We start from the raw sequence: 18348 nt of genomic DNA on the forward strand, positions 1-18348 counted from the left end.
AAAAAGCTCCTCTTCGAATCAATTTAAACAGACTTAATGAATCTGAATGAAGAAAAATTTAATTGATTTTCAGGTAGCACTGATCAAGATGAAAGCCCTACTACTATTGCTAGGAAAGCAAAAATTAACCATCGGCCATGTTTGGCGAAACTGGTCGTAGAATAAAGGACTTCAATTAAACTCGGCGTCAATCAGGATAATTCATGGCCAACCTTGACTGGTTATAAGCTACTTCTTTTATGCTCGATGCTCATCTAAAATTAATGAAGTACGTCAAAAGTAACACAGTCGACTATTTTCGAAAGATAAAAACGTTGAAACCTTTTGATTTACCAAGTCTTCACAGCTGGGAATTAAAAATTTAAAAAGTAAACGTACCTGAAAATGACAGATATCACTTTTGCTTGATGGGAGCTATTCTGTTTAAAATAATAATAAATGGATAAACGAAGTAATGTGACCTAGTTTTTCACGTCTTTCGTGACGGATGATTCCGTGCGGTGGAAAGGCAATTAGAAAAAAAGTCTTGTGTTTTCAAAGCTGCGAGTTATTTTTTTAAACGCAGATATATATTTTTATCTGCAAACGTCACAAAAGTGACCACTTTTATGACTAAATGACACAGGTAAAAGTTTTACTTTTCAGACATGGAGTAAAAACACTGTTTTTACGCCTAGGCGTTTTCACTTTTACTTGACACTTACTTTGACATTTACCACTGTTGTCTCTTTCTTGTCCCTTTCGCTTTTTCAGCATTTTCTGGAGAGGTACAAGGTATATTATCAGCATTCGACATTTTGCACTATAAACTACACCAGTTATTCACCAGTTAAATCAATCCACACTTGTGAAATCTCAACACAAATTCCGAAACTGACGCGTGACGTTTGTTATGATTTTATTGCAAAGCGTCCTGATTATTGAGGTGATTTACTTGATTATTGGTGTGTTGCTCTTTTCGTTCCATCTGAATCGTTTGCAGATAAAATAGTATATGTTATTTGGAGTAAAAGTGAGTTTATGTGGCTCAGCTGAATCCATTTGCCTCACTCCGTTCGGCAAAATGAACGTTCAGCTTTGCCACATAAACAATCACTTTTACTCCTAATAACATAATCTACTATTATTCAATCTATTTATGTATTTCTCGGTAACACATACAAGTAGGTATTTTCTAAAAATAAGAAATCTTATTAAGTTGATTTTAAATTTAATTTACAGCAGCTTATATACTAATTAAACTTATTTGTAAAGTAAAGGTGTAAGTACCTAATTGAAAAAATAACTTTTTTCGAAATTAGGAATATTTTTTTACAGAATTTCTAATATGAACAAAATCATAGAATACTATAATATTTTACGTAGCCATTATACCTGTAACAATATTGTAACTTTCTGGTGGTTTTATGTAAAGTCTTATAATAGAGATAGAATTTACAGCGAGAACAACAAGACAATAATACGTCGTAACCCTCGTTCTCTTCTCATATTTATTGTATACTTATTTCTAGCAATAATTTGAATAACAATACTTTAACTAAATATTTAAAAATTACTAACGAGTGTTTATTTAAATTTGATGTCATAGTTGGCGGTGATATAAGTGTGTTGTCAACAGACCACAATTTTTAATACGTCTGGCGAGTTGTCAAATGTCAGATTAATAACTTGTAAAATGATGGTTCGTTCACAATCAAACTTTCATGGATAATTTGACGCCAAATTTGAAAAAAAAAATCATCTGTTATAAGATTATATGATATTAGGTACAAACTGTCCTAATATAGTTTTTGCCGAATTATCAAAAACTATCATTTTTCACTTATGCGGTGATTTCATGTCACCCTTAAAATGTACATACCTAAGTAATAAAATTATATCTTCTTTTACACTATAAAACTTCTTTTTTACAAATACTACGATCTAAGGATTACAATTACCTACACTTTATTTAATCGTTATAGATATATAGATATGTACAGATTTTTTTCATATAAGTTTACGTTTAAAGTAATTTAAAAAATATCTAATACTTATAATTTACTTATAATTTTTAAAAATTGTATTCATTTTGTACTCAATATTAAAGAGTGCTTTTATCAACTAATTTCAGTATATAAAGTAGTCTTTTATCGTCTAGTAAAATAAAGTAATTTTTATCTAGTGTTTATATTCAAAAAATTTTGGTAGGTGAGTACAAAATAAAACAAAATATTATACACGACGATAAAGATTGTTTATCTACTCGTGAAAAAAGTCCACTCGTGACTTCGTCACTCGTAAATTTAACCTTTTCACTCGTAGATAAACAATTTCTTTATCGTCTTGTATAATAAATAACTATTTTTAATATTTTTGAAAAGGTACGAGTATTTTTTAAAATATTCGTAATAGAAAATTGCACACATTGCCGTCAAACACCAATAATTATTTATTTTACGGGTGTGAATCATTAATTATGTTCTGTTTTATGAATACTATTACACAATACTCATAATCATTAGTTGTAATGTTTTTATTATATTATATTTTACGACTACATATAGACATAATTTTTAAACCATATGTTATCAAGTATTATCTTTCATTAAGTAATTTGATACACTTTGAGCAAATCGAGTTATAGTCAGAATTAAAATTTTTTGTCGTCCAATAGGTCGAATAAATTAATTTTTTAACATTCAGAATTAACAAAAAAAAAACAGATAAATGAAATTCAATAATAATAATTAGAGATAAAAAGCTACATCCAAATTGTAGAAAATTGAAATTAATTTTAATAGATTATTGATTTAACTGCTTTCTCATCGAGCATCAAGCAATTGTCCCAATTTCCATTATACAAAATTTATGAATCTCGATTCCATCGTTTTAATAATTATCGTAAAAAATTAATTACAATTAATTTCAAAGCTCACGTTTATGTATTTTTTTAACAACTAGAAGATAAAGAAACTAAAAAAGTGGTTCAGTGTGTACCTACCGACAATAGGCATTAAATTATAAACAAAAATGTAGGTCTTAAAGTGAAGAATAATAATCATTGTGCAAAATGGCTAACTCTATAAAGTGGTAAAACTGAATTAGACACCCAAGTAAAACAAACAGCAATTTTTAGTTTACGACAACTTTAATTCAGTCATTTATCTGTATTTTACTTTTTTTTCAATAATAATTAATTCTCGGTAGTTTTTTTTTTTAATAAAATCGAAACTTTTAAACTCTCCGTTTCTTAAGTTCAGTTTTATTCATTAAGAATTTCAAAGTTCACAAAGAATTAGACACAATTTTAGCTAAAAAACTTTTATTTTTTGCTCATTTGTTTGCCTCAAATAACTATAAACAAACAAAAAGCGTAAATTTTCTCGATCTATTTACGCTCGTAAACTCCTTCGTAAATAATCCATTTTTTTATTAGTCCATATCTGAGAGGGATTTATGACTGACAAGCCCTTTTCCCGCGTGCAAATCATCTCCGAAAATCCAACCCAAATCGTAAAACTGCCTATTTAGAACACTCCTTGTCCAAAGCTCTCGATTTTCCTTCTTCGTGCGCATCTGTTACCATCATCCGAAGAGCAAGCAAGCCGCCGCAGTTCTATCAGTCCGTGCACAACTCGCGTGGAGTTCGGTCATACCCCACTCTAGAGCGAAGCGGCCGCAGCGTGCTTTCGTAAACAAAATCCGGGTGCTTTCACGTGATAAGTGCACAGATTGGGATATTTTCGCCGGAGTTTTTACATAAAGCTCAGGTTTGTGTCAGTTATCAAAGTTTCAGCAAGCTTTCGTCAAACTTGCTAATTAAAAATTTAAATCTTTCGGTGCTTCCGGAGACCGGATCAGACAGTTTTTTGTCTTGAAGAGTTCTCTGTCGATACTTTTTAATTAACTCGCCGAAGGAGGAATTAAAATTAGTGGTCAATTTAGTTTAATTATTTTTGCGGGGGGCGGAAGCATCCCTTAATTGTGTTTTGATTAGGCTCTTCTGTCGCCGCTTTTAATTGGCTATTATCAAAGTAATAAAGGGACGCACGGAATGATGTTTCAATTGAAAAATTAAGTTTGTAATTGGATCAAGCACAATTCTATTTTTTTCTTTAATTCGACTTCTAAACATCAAATTGAATGAGTCTCAAAGACTGAAAACTTGTTATCTCGTAATTTATAACTGCATAATGTCTTACGAGAGGAATAACACTAACTGATTAGTAAACAGATGCATGTATTGTCTCTGACAATAAACAATCACAAATGAATTAAGAGCCTCGTTTAAATAATTAATTACTGGAAATTGTCTTGTTCGTAATCTTAATTGAGTCGAATTAATTTTAAATCTTTGCGTTACTCTATTGTTAAGGAATTCGTTTTTTTGCATCTTACGGCTGTTCCATTATCCTTAAAAAGGACAAAACGATTGCAACAAAAAATTTAAACACGAACGCTAAGTAAATTAACAAGCAAAAAATTATTCTCGTTGGCTCTTAAATGTCAATAATGGCCCCATTATATCTCAATGCACTTGTACAAAAATCGCTAGGGTCTTTAGAATGGAAAGATAATATTCGGGTCTACCGTCCTGTCTTGAGTGGTGATTTATGAATGGCTGCCCTTTGCATAACCGAATTTACCAGCGGTCAATATTCTTCAAAGGGCCTGATGGGGCTTTCATTTCTTGGAAGAAACCTAACCCACTTAGGCCTCAACCTAATTAGCCCGGTCCTGCAATATATTTTTGATCGCGAATGAAGAGATTGCGGTAAATAAGAAATGATTTCTTTTGTACCGGCGTGTCGTAAAGTCGATCGTAAAATAACAGAAGGGTTTCTAATGAACCAAAGTGCTTTTTTCAGTAGGGAAGCTTTGCCGCGATAAAATTTTATTTTTTTATGTTTCCTGACTAATTTATTATAACATTTTGAACAAGCTTTGAGATGTTTGTTTTAGTTTGAGATTTCTCAGACTGATCACTAATAGCATTCGAGGAAAAAAATCGATAATTATAGTTCACCGGATTTTTTATGATCGATGATGGTCTGTTTCGAAATAATTTGTGTACCTGTGGACTCTGAAATTAATGGCAGATAGGATCCAAGGACATGGTTAGTCAAATCCTAGACAAAATTTATGCTCTGTTCAGATAATTTATGGACAACACGAAACGTATAATTTTTTCAATCCTTACTTTGAATCTACAACACTAAACTATGAGGTGTAAAATTGATAAAGATAACACTTTTACCGTTATAGCTATCAGAGTGAAACAGTCTTTTTCACTTACATAATACCGGTAATAGTAAATTTTCTTTTCTTGCTTTGTGTACATAAAATATGTAAAACTAATATTCATTCCGGTCACTTTGTCATTTAATACATCGTTGAAAATTTGTTGAAACTGTCACGCCAATCACACGTTAAAAACCTATAAAACCGTTTTATTATTTTCATTGTTGGATTTTTAATCGTTGGGGTTAAAAAACTTCTCACATGTGTTTAAATTTCCGCATTCTTGAAATTCTAGTTTGACATGATTTTTGATATTTTTATCTTTTTAAATGGTTGTTTTTAATGTCGTTAAGTTTTAACGACTTGTTAACTTCTGCGAATTTTGTGGTTCCATTTGAAACTCATTTACATCTCATTTTACAAGTATTCGACTATAAAGTTTAAGCTTTACTATCTACAGAAAGATTGAAATTTACACATTACAACAGTTTAACGATGTTTCAACAATAAGAATGGAAATTATGTGTTAAATTTATTGTGGGCACCATTTGTATACAATTAGATGACAATAGATTAGAAATTGAAAAGAATCCAGAATTTTTTATATTTGTGTCAATAATACAATGCGGGTAAATAAAAAAAACTAATTTAGGAGACACGAGTAGGTTTCTGATAGACGATAATTATAGAGTATTGTATTGGATTGTTTTCTTTTCTTTGATGGCTGTGTAATTTATATTTGTATAATGTCATGAATTCATAAATCTTATTTGTCGTCTACATGTGGCGGCATTGTTCCAAAGTTTTAATATAATATTAATATTAATGTTTATAATAAATTGCAATAATTGAAAGTTATTATTCATATTGATAATTTATTTCTTACTATTTTTTAAAATTAAAAACTATTGTTTCAAGTGAATAAAGGTAGATTTTTTTGAAATTGCATTATTAATTTTTTCTAACTCAACTAATACCGAATACCAGAGTAGTACTTAAATAATTTTTGCATTTTTTTAAAGAAATAGATTTCTGAAGATTTATTCATTTGAGTTTATGATTTTTATATTATAATATAACAATTGAATTTTATGAATTTAAAAATTAAATTAAAGCCGGGTTCAAAAAATGGACTTGGTTCCAAATTTCAACCACATCAGTCCCTTGAGCTGGAAATAATTTTAACGATTTGGTTTCAAGCCACAATAAGCACTTAGTTTTGTTAGTTTGGTTCATTAATTACAATTTTAAAAGTGTCTTTATCTTTTTTTAAGTCTACCGAAAATTTAATAAACTTCTACCTTTCTTCGCACATCTCCCCGTGCGTGTTAAATCCGTTTCCTCGTGTACCCTACACTTTTTCCCTTCAAAAAATCTCTAACTGCCAGTTTGTGTGATGAGTGCTCGCATTGTACCCTCTCGTATGCGTAGACAGGTCTACAATACGAATGGTCAGAAAGCACGCCACCAGGTCGGCCTTTCGATGTTATCTCGGCGTGAACTATTATTTGAACACGGTAACGCGTGTTTGCCGGATGCCGAGGTATTACATTAAACGCCGTTGACTTTTAATTGGTTTATATATCACTGCCTCTTCAGACGCCGCCGCTTCTCTAGGTGGAAGTCCGGCCCATTCGCATCGGAATCGCGTGTCGGAGACTCGAGTATATGCAAAGTCGGGAAATTTGGTTGCGCTTGATGTGGAAAAATTGCGATAGATTCGGTGGGAAAGTGTTGAGTTATGACCGGAGTTGATGTATGCGGGAAAATACGAGTAACTACAGATCTCGCAGCGATTTGAAAGGGAAATATGCGGCGGGAGGAAATTCGGGATAGTTTATGATGTAGTCGGGAGGTGGTGGGAGTTTTTATTGTCACGGCGAATAAATCTGAACTTGAAGTGAAAGGTATTGGGAATAAGTAATGTCTGAATTAAATACGAGCCTTGAATATTTTAAATAACTTTATAAATTATTGGAGAAAAACCTGACTGTGGCGTATGGTAAATGCCAACGCAATCGCTTGATTTAAACGGGAAGACCTCGACCTACACACGAGGTATACCTAGTGTTATTTAGATTTTGAATTTTGTTGTAATTACAAAATAGATAAAATAAATAATTAAATCAAGAATTGAGTTTTAATTTTTAACCTACAGTAATAACAATAACCAACCACCTCCGAATCAGAAATAAATTCTCGTTACAAGATCCGGATAAATATTTTTATTAGCTATAACTAATTGTTTAGTTGGCGTATGAAAATGGTGGCGTAAGATTGGCCGTCGTGAGTAGAATAACGTTCATAATAAAATAAAACAGCAATAAAGTCTTGCAGTAATCCGTACAATAATACACAAACGAAAGCAGACAAAAATAAAGTGTGCGCGTTACAAATTGCAGTGCCACGAACAAAATCCATTGTATCATTTTTATTTTTATTTGTGTCCATTATAATGCTCTCGTATTACAATGACGCTAGTCTGACAAGTGTATTTTATAAATCACACTCGAATCCACAAGACCATAACATTAACTCAAGTCGCGACGTTGTGCGCTATTTGCTCGACCAATATAAATACTTAACCTGGATGATTATATGAAAATCTCTTTATAATTCCATCGCGATTTTTCGTTCCCAAGATCGGGGTAATAACAAGTTCCAAGACAGGAATGTGTGTAATTATATTTTATTTTTGAATTCATCGCTTCGTTTACATAATTTTTATGATCCTGAGAGATGAGCGAATCAATGTAACGTAATTATTATTGCGGCTACAAATCTCTGAATGACGATTTGAATGTCCTAAATTACCATCAGTGTGACATATTTGTGGAGGAATAACTTCGCATCAGACGCAAATATGCATCGAACCAAACTTTATGATCGTTTGTTATTCTGTATGTTCAGATCTCGAAACTTTACGAAATTCATGAATATTGAGGACGCGGGTACATACGTACAAATTGGTGCGATTCGATGGGAGGAACTACAAAACAAAGAATTTTGCCAACAGATGCCATAAATTGTATTGTTAGTTTTGTTACTGCAACACTTCAAAAAATGAGACATAAATTGGAATATGCAAAATTGTACTTCTATGTAACATTCATCGATTGTAATTTAAACCGTTTCCAAACGTTCTTCCTTATTTTAATTTCCCACAGTTGGCAATTCCCCAAGGATTAACGAGGAGACACAAAACAGGGGAATTTCTAAAGATGTCATAATATACCCGGAGACAGACATAAATGAGTGAGTTCACGGAGCACGAAATTTTTAATACATCAAAGAAAACACCAAATTTTTAACAAGCCAGAAAACAAAACAAACTAGTCAGAGCATTGAGGATTATATCAGAAACTAAATTTCATATTATAAAAGCTTCAGCAAATTGAACATTGACTGTTACACAATTTTTCAATTTGAAAATTTTCACTGTTCTGTGATATCGTTTTAAATAAAGATTGTTATGAATCTATTGTTTTTATTTTGATTTAATTTTGATTTTTAAATTTTACGTTATTTTACATTATTTTAGATCTTAAATGCCGGTTTTTATATTTTTAATCAAAAACTTAGTGTTCTATTTTATTGTAAACTCGGTCTTGTGAAAGCAGTTGCGACAGTTCGCTTTTTTGGCGAGTTAAAAATGGACAAACACGAGCGACTCCGAGAACAAGCAAAAATAAGCTGGTCCGAAGTACGCTTTAATTATTACATGAATCTTCCGCTAAAGTTGAATTTCATGCTCATTAAATGTTTTAATTATGTTACTTGGGTCTCACAATATAACGCTTGTGTAAAATACTGTCGCGGCTTTTGCGGTAGGGCGACATTTTGTCTAATTAAGTGCAAGAGTAAGTTTTTTTCTGTATGATACCTCTTATCTACATGATTGACACTGTAACTTCCAATTTGGAACACGTTAGCCACAAACTTTCCTTGACTTAATTAAAACATCAGTCACACGAATCCCACACACTTGTCAAATTAGTTTTTTCTTTACGATGGTGTTCGATGTTGCCTACAGCCATAATCGATCTACAATTTAACTTCGGCGCTAAACTACGATACGTTGATTAAATCAAAGTTGGGAAAGTTAAAATGAACAAATTACGAACACCTTTGCCTCGTATTATCGATAGTGGAAGCGCCAGAAGTTTGGTAGTTTCAGATTTGGGTTAGTGTTGGGAGTTTTAGATTTGTAATGAATCAAAGTTTGGAATTTTAACAACTATTAGCTTGTTTTTTTGCTACGAGTACAAAAAGTACTTTATAGTTCTTTGGTGTAATAAATTCTGAACAAGAGGGTCTCCCTTTCTGCTGTTATTAATCATTCTGTTTACCCACTATCATCCCAAAGCTCAAACTTAAATAGAGACGACCAAAATTCTCGTTAATTACGAAAAAACTGCTATTGTCAAGCGATTTCAATTGATATCGCGTTCACTGTGTGTAAGAATCCTTTGGTAGGACCAATAGAAAAGCGCGTATATCCTTGTCAGACTCCCCTGGATGCGAAACAATGCCAGCAACCTTAATTTATCACCCAGTGGGACTATTTCCTTCCTCACAATCGAAGTCTCCTTAGATTGAACTCTCAGATACTTGTCATCGCTCTTCTTCGCCCTCGATGACAACAGTTTCGGAGCGTTTTAGTATTCAGGTGATGAAACTCGGTAAACCTCGAAAAATTCGATACTTTGTTATCGATATGGATATAATCCGATTTGGCTCTTTTAAAAGAGTTAGAAGGGGTTTGTGACAAGGAATCGGTGCTAATTTCACCAATTACTGCTCTAAAACTACAAATATTGTTACAACTGAAATTCATCCTGAAATGTCACGTGGCGTTTTATTTCGAATTATTCACAATGACAATTGCGAAGGATGTTGTGACGTTTCATTCCATACACGAATGGTTTCGAGTTTCAACACGAAAGCACAACGATGTACTGCATTACTCTATACAGCACAGTTTGACTGTTATGAAAAGAGGTTTTAGCAAAATCGGGTTTATGAAAAATGGGATGAAATTTGCGTATCCACGGGTTTCCACAAAAATGATTACAGCAGAAACTAATTCTGATAGAAAATTCAATAAATCTCCAATGTTTTAATAACAAATTAACATTCAAAATATTATAAGCATTGTAACGTTCAATGATTTAATAATTTTGAAACTTAAGTTTTGCAGTTAGATTACCTAATTTTTAGTTTTGTAGGACTTTACTAATAAAGCTACATTTTAGCCTCATACGACTATTAAATTTTAAATGTGTTTGTGGTATCAAGTACAAAAGTATGTAAGTCAATCAACTTTTAGAAAGTTCAAATTATCTAAACTAAAAAATTTTGCCGGATAAATCATCAAAAAATAGTAACATGTGGGTTTTCCGTGTGTATATTTCAAAGTATTCCACTTTGTTTCTAATTCATTTTCTAATAATTATTCTGAAATGAAAAAGTTTGGCGATTGAAAACTTTTATTACGTATGTATTTACAAATTCATATTAGTTTTTGGGAAATCATTGAATATCTTTAAAGAAACTCTGTTAGTGATGAAGCATTTTCGTACTTAAGTTGTGTAGCTATGCAAAGCATTCTTTTTTTCATTTTTTTTTTCATCTCAGATGTCTCAGGAGGCTCGCCGACATTAAAAAGCAATAGTCTCTGAAATATTTAAGGGTTTCTAAGAGTCGGTTTTCAGTGGGGGTTCCGCAGATAATATGATAAGAAGGGGCATGGGGTGCCGAGACAGGTAGTTTTTAAATGGATTTCGGTCGTCCCCAAGTTGTTAACTTCATAAAGATGAATGGTTTGCCGTGAAAACTGACAATTAGGACCATCCACAAACGACTTCTCTAGCTATTCTCCCAGAATGAGATAAGTGCTTTCTGTATGTTTTTGTGTCCCTTTATCAGGCCATAATTTAATAAAGGGAAATTTTCACCTCTTTAAAAAAGCGCGACGTTGGCACGATAACACAGCCACAATTTGGCTGCCGGATTTCGGTTTCATCGCCGAAATTACAAAGCCATTTCGAGAAAAATTACAGCAAAGTAATAGAAAGGCGGGAGCGATTTGGTAATTTCGATTCTCAGACCGTTTGTTAATGACGGGACATTAAAGTGAGCACACTCTCTGTTATTATTTTAATTATAATCCTACGCTTCTGAAGACCAGGTTTGGTTGAGGCGATTTTTTCTTACGAAAATTTTATGGGGGATATTCTCGTATCGTCTATAATTATTGTTAATGCACATTATGGAGAAGGTGCATCGTAAAATTTCCTAAATAATCACGAGGAGCCCTCCGAAATTTATGTCTTTCGTATATTGGACGAGCTTTTCTTTACGACTTTAATGCCTTTTTGAAGTCTTACAGGAGTCTCTCTAATGTCAGCCTGGCTGTAAAAACGAGAATAAACACTCAAACTGTCGTTACCGGAGTTAACGCGCTAAATCAATACACGAAACAAAGTTCCCGGAATTTCGATTATTAATCGACATTAGAGTCGAATTCGTCGATAACGCACGTAAATCACGTTCTTGTATTATCATACGATCGATAGTTGTTGCATGTAAAGACGTTTGTCAAACAAACAGACAAGTCATTGTCTGAAGAAGAGAGCCCGCCCGGCTGCGTCCGAAGAATGCGAAACAATCAGGTAGAAAGAGGCCATCAAAAGGCCAATCGATGTTTATAGTCTGTCAATTAAACGAAAAACTTGCGGCCTTTTTTCATTGTTTCCAGAATTTCGCGGAGATTAATAAACGTCAGGCAACGATTGTCAGAAAACATTAATTTTCCGATTATCGGAAAGTCTGACAGCCAGTCTTCGATATCAGCCTGATTGGGGAGAAGCGATCGAGCCCTGTCTTTGACATTTATATTTTCATCGATTATTTATGTTACTATTTATAGCGGCACATCCACAACTTGGGCAGTATTTTCCTCTCTAGAGCGAATTAACACTACTTTTTTGGACATATCAAATTATACAGACCAACAAATTACCTAAAACATTTCTAGAGACATTTTTAGTAACAAAACCAAAAATAACCATTTGTTATGTATATTATTTTTCTATAGCTAGTAGGGATAGACCTATGTCTTGTTCAGGTCCTAATGGCCCCATTTACCAAGCCACTGCAATCGGGTTGCATTTAATTGCCCCTTTGACAAATTAAAAGATGTTATCTTGGTGAATAACATCGAGGGTGTGAGTAAATTTGAGTCACTCGATATAATTGTTCCGGGATTACTGGCAGAGCTGGTTGATTAGTCGTGAAGATTAGATCCAAAAATAAAAATCTTGGCCTTGTGGAGTGGTTCATCTCGAAAGCAGAGTGGCCGCCTCCTGTCTGTTTGTTGTGAATGAGCTGTTATAATTAGTAAAGATGATTCGATACATTATACGGCGTGTATCATCACGACTAGTATTGTTTGAGTCTTGAGCATCGATAAGGCACCAAAGAATAGCTTCGTCTCAATTAAAATTCAGCGAAATTGCATTATTCACGTCAAGCACAATATGCCGTCATGTGAATCGAGCACGTTATTAATACCGAAAAATTTACATATAAAAATGTGGAATAGAATTGTAAATTATACATTGTTTTCCCTTTATAAAACATTATAGAAACGTTCAACATACTGATTAAGTATTGTTTGTCGAAAACCAGTTCTCTGGTGCTTTATGTCGTCCACGATTCAAAACCGAGAACCTTATTCAAATTAATTTTTTATTTAAGCAAATTGAAACGGCTCGATTTCGTTATTATCGTATTCGATCGGAATTTAATTATTTTCGAGTGGATTTGGTGATCTTTTCCCTTGTTACCGAATGGCAATTGTGAACGTTTTTCAAGGCTTTGTCGAGGAAAATTGTCTGGAGAATAATACTTCATGGAGTGACCGTACGATAACCTATACACGCGATAAGACACAACTATTCAACTTTGCCATCAATTCTCAACAGCCGGTTCCTTGTAATTAGTTTTCGGGATTTGATGAAAGGAGCGGCTTTTTACAGGTTTTCGGGGAGCGCTTTGTTGTCGACAGGAAGGATACAGACAAACAATGCGAATTAGGTTAACAATATGGAGAAAAATGGGTAATTTAGAATACATTAAACATGTTATTTATTACCACGTGGCTATTCAACCGGTCTACAATAAATTTAAACTAGATGAAATCTGCAGTCTATGATTAATTATTGTGCCGCGGTCTGATTTACGATATGTAAATGAGCAGCAGTTAAAAATTACATTTGCATACACATTTCAGAATTAAAGCAAAAATTTGATAATTTTAAAATTTCGTTTGTTGGTACAGCAAGACCAAAATACGTCAAAAAATTACTAATAATGAAGATTTTTGGACACGAAAGGCTAGTAAAACATTTAAATTATTCACAAAAAAAAATTGCCGCCCGAGCAGGGACTTGAACCCTGGACCCTTGGATTAAAAGTCCAATGCTCTACCGACTGAGCTACCCGGGCTGTTACAAATAGATTAAAAAGTCGGCTAGACGCCTCAAACCGTGACTTAAGTCGATTTATCCCCTCTCCTATCGTAGAGTCGGTCTCACACAGCACATATTTGCACTAAACTATTTTATCTATTTACTTGTTATCAACATTGACTTCTCCATGTTTTTTGTTCGAATTTCCGGCTGTAGTAATGAGGTAACGTAACACCTTCAAATCTCGAACACCCCAACTCATCTGAAAATAGATAGTTAGGTGAAGAGGACTCATCACCCTCAGCATAATAGAGCTTTTTCAAACTGGGATTACAGCTTTAATCCATTAGTGAAAAAAGGTCCATTTTCAGTCAATTATCACGTGTTTAAAGCAAATAAGAGTATTAGGTCGGTGGGTCTAAATGGGGCACACAGTTACCGAAACTGCGTCTTGAGACACATGTTCTAAACTAACCCATCATATATTTATGGCCATTGAAACAGAAACCTTTTAGAACCTTGTACTGTTAAGTGCTTTTTAATGTAGCCCAGACATCTTCCTGCGTTCTAAACTTCTATTTAAGATAAACAGACAAATGCATCTTGAATATGTACAACAGCTGAAACAGGTAAAAGCCGACCAGGGGTAATAATTTAAAAAAACAACCCCCGTGTCCGGCCTACCTGACTGCGACCAATTAAAACGCACCGGAATTGATTGAGGGAACTTAAAATTCATGTCGAGTGGAAGAATAATAAAGAGAAGGGGCCAAGGCAAATAAAAGTAAAGGAATTAAAATACTCGAAAACACTTGTTCGAAGTTTTGACAACATCGTCGGCCTACGCACGCTTTTCTTTAAATTCCCATCCAACGATGGGAAGAATTAACATCTCGACGTTTGCCAACTTCATCTCTTTCAAGCCGTTTCGAATCTCGACTCGGAACTGATTCGGATTGAGTTACAGGTTGAGGATCGACTTACAAACGCCAGCTTCCTTGTTATCGAGAAAAATATTATTAGAATTCAAGTCTGTTTTTCTTCCCTCGATTTATCACCGCAATTAATAATTTGATTTGTGTTATTGTCTTTTTTATTTATGTATGTATTCCCCCTTTAACAATTAGTATCGTGTTTTACAATCCTTGGTGATAAAATAATAGCGTAATTAAAACCCGCGATAACCCGACAATTAATAATTATTTTTAGACTATCGAGAACTTTACTTTCTGATCGAATCCCCGACCTAATCATCCTCGATTACTGCTCCGTGTTTACCGAATTTAATGCCAATTCTGAACTCGAAGAGGGCCATTACGGTGAAAAGGAAAACATAATTAAATTTTCGTTAATGCAATCTTCTTGTACTCTGCTCTTTTTGTTTGTTTGGAAGGGTTTGATACTTAGCTAAACAGAATTAACTTGTACAGACATTTATAATTAGAGCGACTTTTTCTTAAGTGCCTTCGAGCCAATTAAATTCTTTCTTGGGGTTCCGTTCCATAAATCCACATGCACTGAATTGCTAATTTATTGGGCGAAAATGTGAATTATCTTCATTTTATGGCGCTTCACCGTAATTTCACTTGGCTCATTGTCAAGTTGCTTAAAGCCAATCGTAAATTACCAACTACTATAAATTTAATATCTGCACTCTACATAAAAATGGCAAAATCGCAGAAACGCTTTATGAGCTTGCTTTGGATTTATTATTAAACGGCTTGAGTTGCAAAGTACTTATTACAGCTGTCTCGGCAAAAGAAGTCAAAAATTTAAATTGCTTATGCAGGGTTAGATTTTATTACATATTTAGGAAATAAAAATAGTGGGATAATCATAAAAAACTTTAAAAATTATAACGGTAAAGTTGAATTTTAGGGACCTTTCTGGGGCCAAGTTACCCTACTCCGGGTCTGACTTTTTTTTATACGTAATTTCATTAAATATCTTAGTTTAATGGCCTAGCATCTCTGACAGATGCCCAGGTGACTCTTTCCACGCTTGATGCAACCCAAACCCTTGACCTCATGGATTAGATCCCTAGTAAAACGGATCAAGTAAATAAAACCCTCTCCTATTAAATTACTCTACCGTCCCACAAATTCCAGTATCGTAAAACAATATCATCAAGACGAGATAACGAATCGCCCCAGACACATCAACCCGAAGTGTGTGGGTCGCCCACGGAGGCATTGTTTTTATCGCACGTTTTTCTTTAATATTTATTACCCCCGTTATGGCAGCGTTTAGCATTACTCCACTAACCAATTATATTATTTCGATTTATGGTTCCTCATATGACCGTTTTAATTTAGCAAAAACCGCCCCCGGAATTCGCCAAAGCGTCGCCACTTTATTTATTGGGTCTTCGAACTCGCCAACTTGCACCCTTGAGCGCATTAATAATTCACTCCGAAAAATTTTTTGATAAATAAATAATTCAGTCGGGATTTTTTCAAACCGAGCCATCCATCACCCAGAGTTGGTCCATTTCCCTCCTTAAACTGATTTATCTGAACCATTCCTCGACTCAATGCACCGCTTTTTGTTGCAGCTTCTGGAATCCAATAAGTGAAGTGTCAGATGCGATGTGACAGACAGACGAAGATGCGCTTGTGGTGCCAGTGATGTCTGTGTGCAACAGCCCCTAGAGCACAGCCCCGTTACCATGGCGCGGCCGGAAACCCCCAGCCATGGCCTGTCACTCCTGATATTGGCATTTTTTCTCGGCATTGCTGCCACTAATCAAGGTTGGTATATGAAATATGTAGTGATGAGCCACACGCGATGCCCGGTGTCACGTGCACGCTTTGGAACCGCCATACTTAGCCATAGGCTCATTCTTTATTGATGTTACATGTCGGACTATAATTGAACGAGACTAAATTCACGAAACGGACGAACTTTACTTTGTTTTTGGGTCAATTTTTGTGTGGGTGGAGGCCTAATTACAGTCTTCAATTTTGAAAGTTTAGATTACACACATGTCCTTTTTGACGTACATTAAACCAGTAATCAAACTATTTACGGCCTTATTACTACTCCCTGATAAGGAGATTTTGTCGATAAAAGCCAATTTACTGGACAAGTGGACTAGTTGGCTAAAGTGATTTTCTCGATGTACTTAAACATCGATCTTAAAATTCAACATTTATTGTCCGTTTATGGCTCAATCAATAATACGTCTGTTATCTAATCATTACAGAATTATTAAATAAAAATGTTATTTCCTGAATTAGTACTTTCGTATATAAACTTTTTATGGGGGAACCACAACAGGAAAGTAAACAATAAAAATACAAATTACACATCCGTGACGGAAGTTGCTACTAAAAGGTAGACTTCAGGAAATTTATTTGTATTTGTTATGAAAGTGCGAAATAAAAATATGATAACACCTATTTTTAGCATTTTAGGTATATACATTGCCTTCCTTGTTCTTTGCATTAGATTATTAAATATATTTTTTCTACCACCCTAACAGAAAATAAGTTTTTCCACCCTAATTTCCGAAAGGAAAGTGTCAAATTTTTTACCTCCCTGGTAGGTAAAAATTTTTCTCCCTCTTCTGTCAAAATTACATTAAAAATATATGTAACCTCTCAGGGAGATAAAAATTTTATTATACCTCCCCATAGAATCGGAAAAATGTGCTGCTAGATGTAATGTCGAAAATGAGATATTAAGAAAAAATGTTATTTTTGAAGTTTTTATTGCTGGATCGTAGGGAGAATTATATGTATTACACGGAAGGATGGTGTTTTTTTTTCTGTATGTGTAGTTATTGCCCTCGACAAGTCTCCGACAGTAATTTCCACGGGAAATAAACATGTTTTTTTATTTTTAATTGTTGAATTTGAACACATATTAGTTTTTGAATTTCAAAACTGTTTTAAAATTATCAGTTTTTAATTAATTCCTAGGTAATTAACTTTTTTTAGATGTTTATTCATTCTAACATGTGTAATTTTGATTTTTATTTATTTTGTCAATATTTACTTTTACTTTCTGTTTCATAATCTACTTAGATTGCAAATTCTTTGTCCCTAAATCTAGATTTGTCAATTTATAGAATTCTAATAACGGTTACATTTAATAATCATGTAATCTAAATTTGTAGATATCTAAATTTTTATTTTGAATTCTCAATTTTTTTTTTAATTGTTTTAATTTGTGATATAAATTCTTCTTCCGCTACATTATTTTATTTTACGCCTATTTTTTGTTTTTTGTTTCTTAAACCTGACTAGTTTTTCAGTTAGCCCCTCTAATTGTGTTAATTAACAATTTAACATGATTAGAGCATGTGTGTTCAATTAATGACCCACCGGACACTTAATGCTCGAAAGCTCCTCTTCCCCAGACTCATCACATAAACAAACCGCTCATCTCTCATTATTGTTGAAAGTGTTCACAGCTTTAAGACACAGAGATGCCCCTGTGTGGTTAATAGTGTTTCTATAAATTATGTATATTGAAAATTCTGTAAGCCCGAGAACACGCACAAAAATACAGTTGAATGGTACCCTGCCAGAGCACATTTCCGTCTTCCCATATCAAACCACACATGTCGGTGAAGACTTATACAGGACGGACAATGAAGCGAAACCTGAGTTCGCAGCAGCAGATGGCATTACAAGCTTCCACCGTA

General features: G+C 33.8%; 1 protein-coding gene and 1 non-coding gene across 4 annotated transcripts in view; one reads left to right on the top strand and one right to left on the bottom strand.

Annotated features, from left to right (window-relative positions):
* Positions 1 to 3617: 3617 nt before the first annotated feature.
* LOC123012875 (netrin receptor UNC5B) overlaps positions 3618 to 18348 on the top strand; it is a 72295-nt gene continuing 57564 nt past the window's right edge. For all 3 annotated transcript variants that reach the window (XM_044411064.1, XM_044411065.1, XM_044411067.1), the window contains exons 1-2: positions 3618 to 3752; positions 16252 to 16447. In XM_044411064.1, the coding sequence (XP_044266999.1) occupies positions 16366 to 16447 (82 nt within the window). In that variant the 5' untranslated portion in view covers positions 3618 to 3752; positions 16252 to 16365. The remainder of the gene's footprint in view (positions 3753 to 16251; positions 16448 to 18348) is intronic.
* On the bottom strand, positions 13662 to 13734 carry Trnak-uuu. Its single transcript has one exon. It is a non-coding gene; the product is annotated as a tRNA-Lys (tRNA).

Source organism: Tribolium madens, unplaced genomic scaffold (assembly GCF_015345945.1).
Source record: "Tribolium madens isolate multiple individuals breed KSU strain unplaced genomic scaffold, Tmad_KSU_1.1 Scaffold_96;HRSCAF=242;Tcas5.2_LG5, whole genome shotgun sequence".
In the NCBI taxonomy this organism is placed as follows: domain Eukaryota; kingdom Metazoa; phylum Arthropoda; class Insecta; order Coleoptera; family Tenebrionidae; genus Tribolium; species Tribolium madens.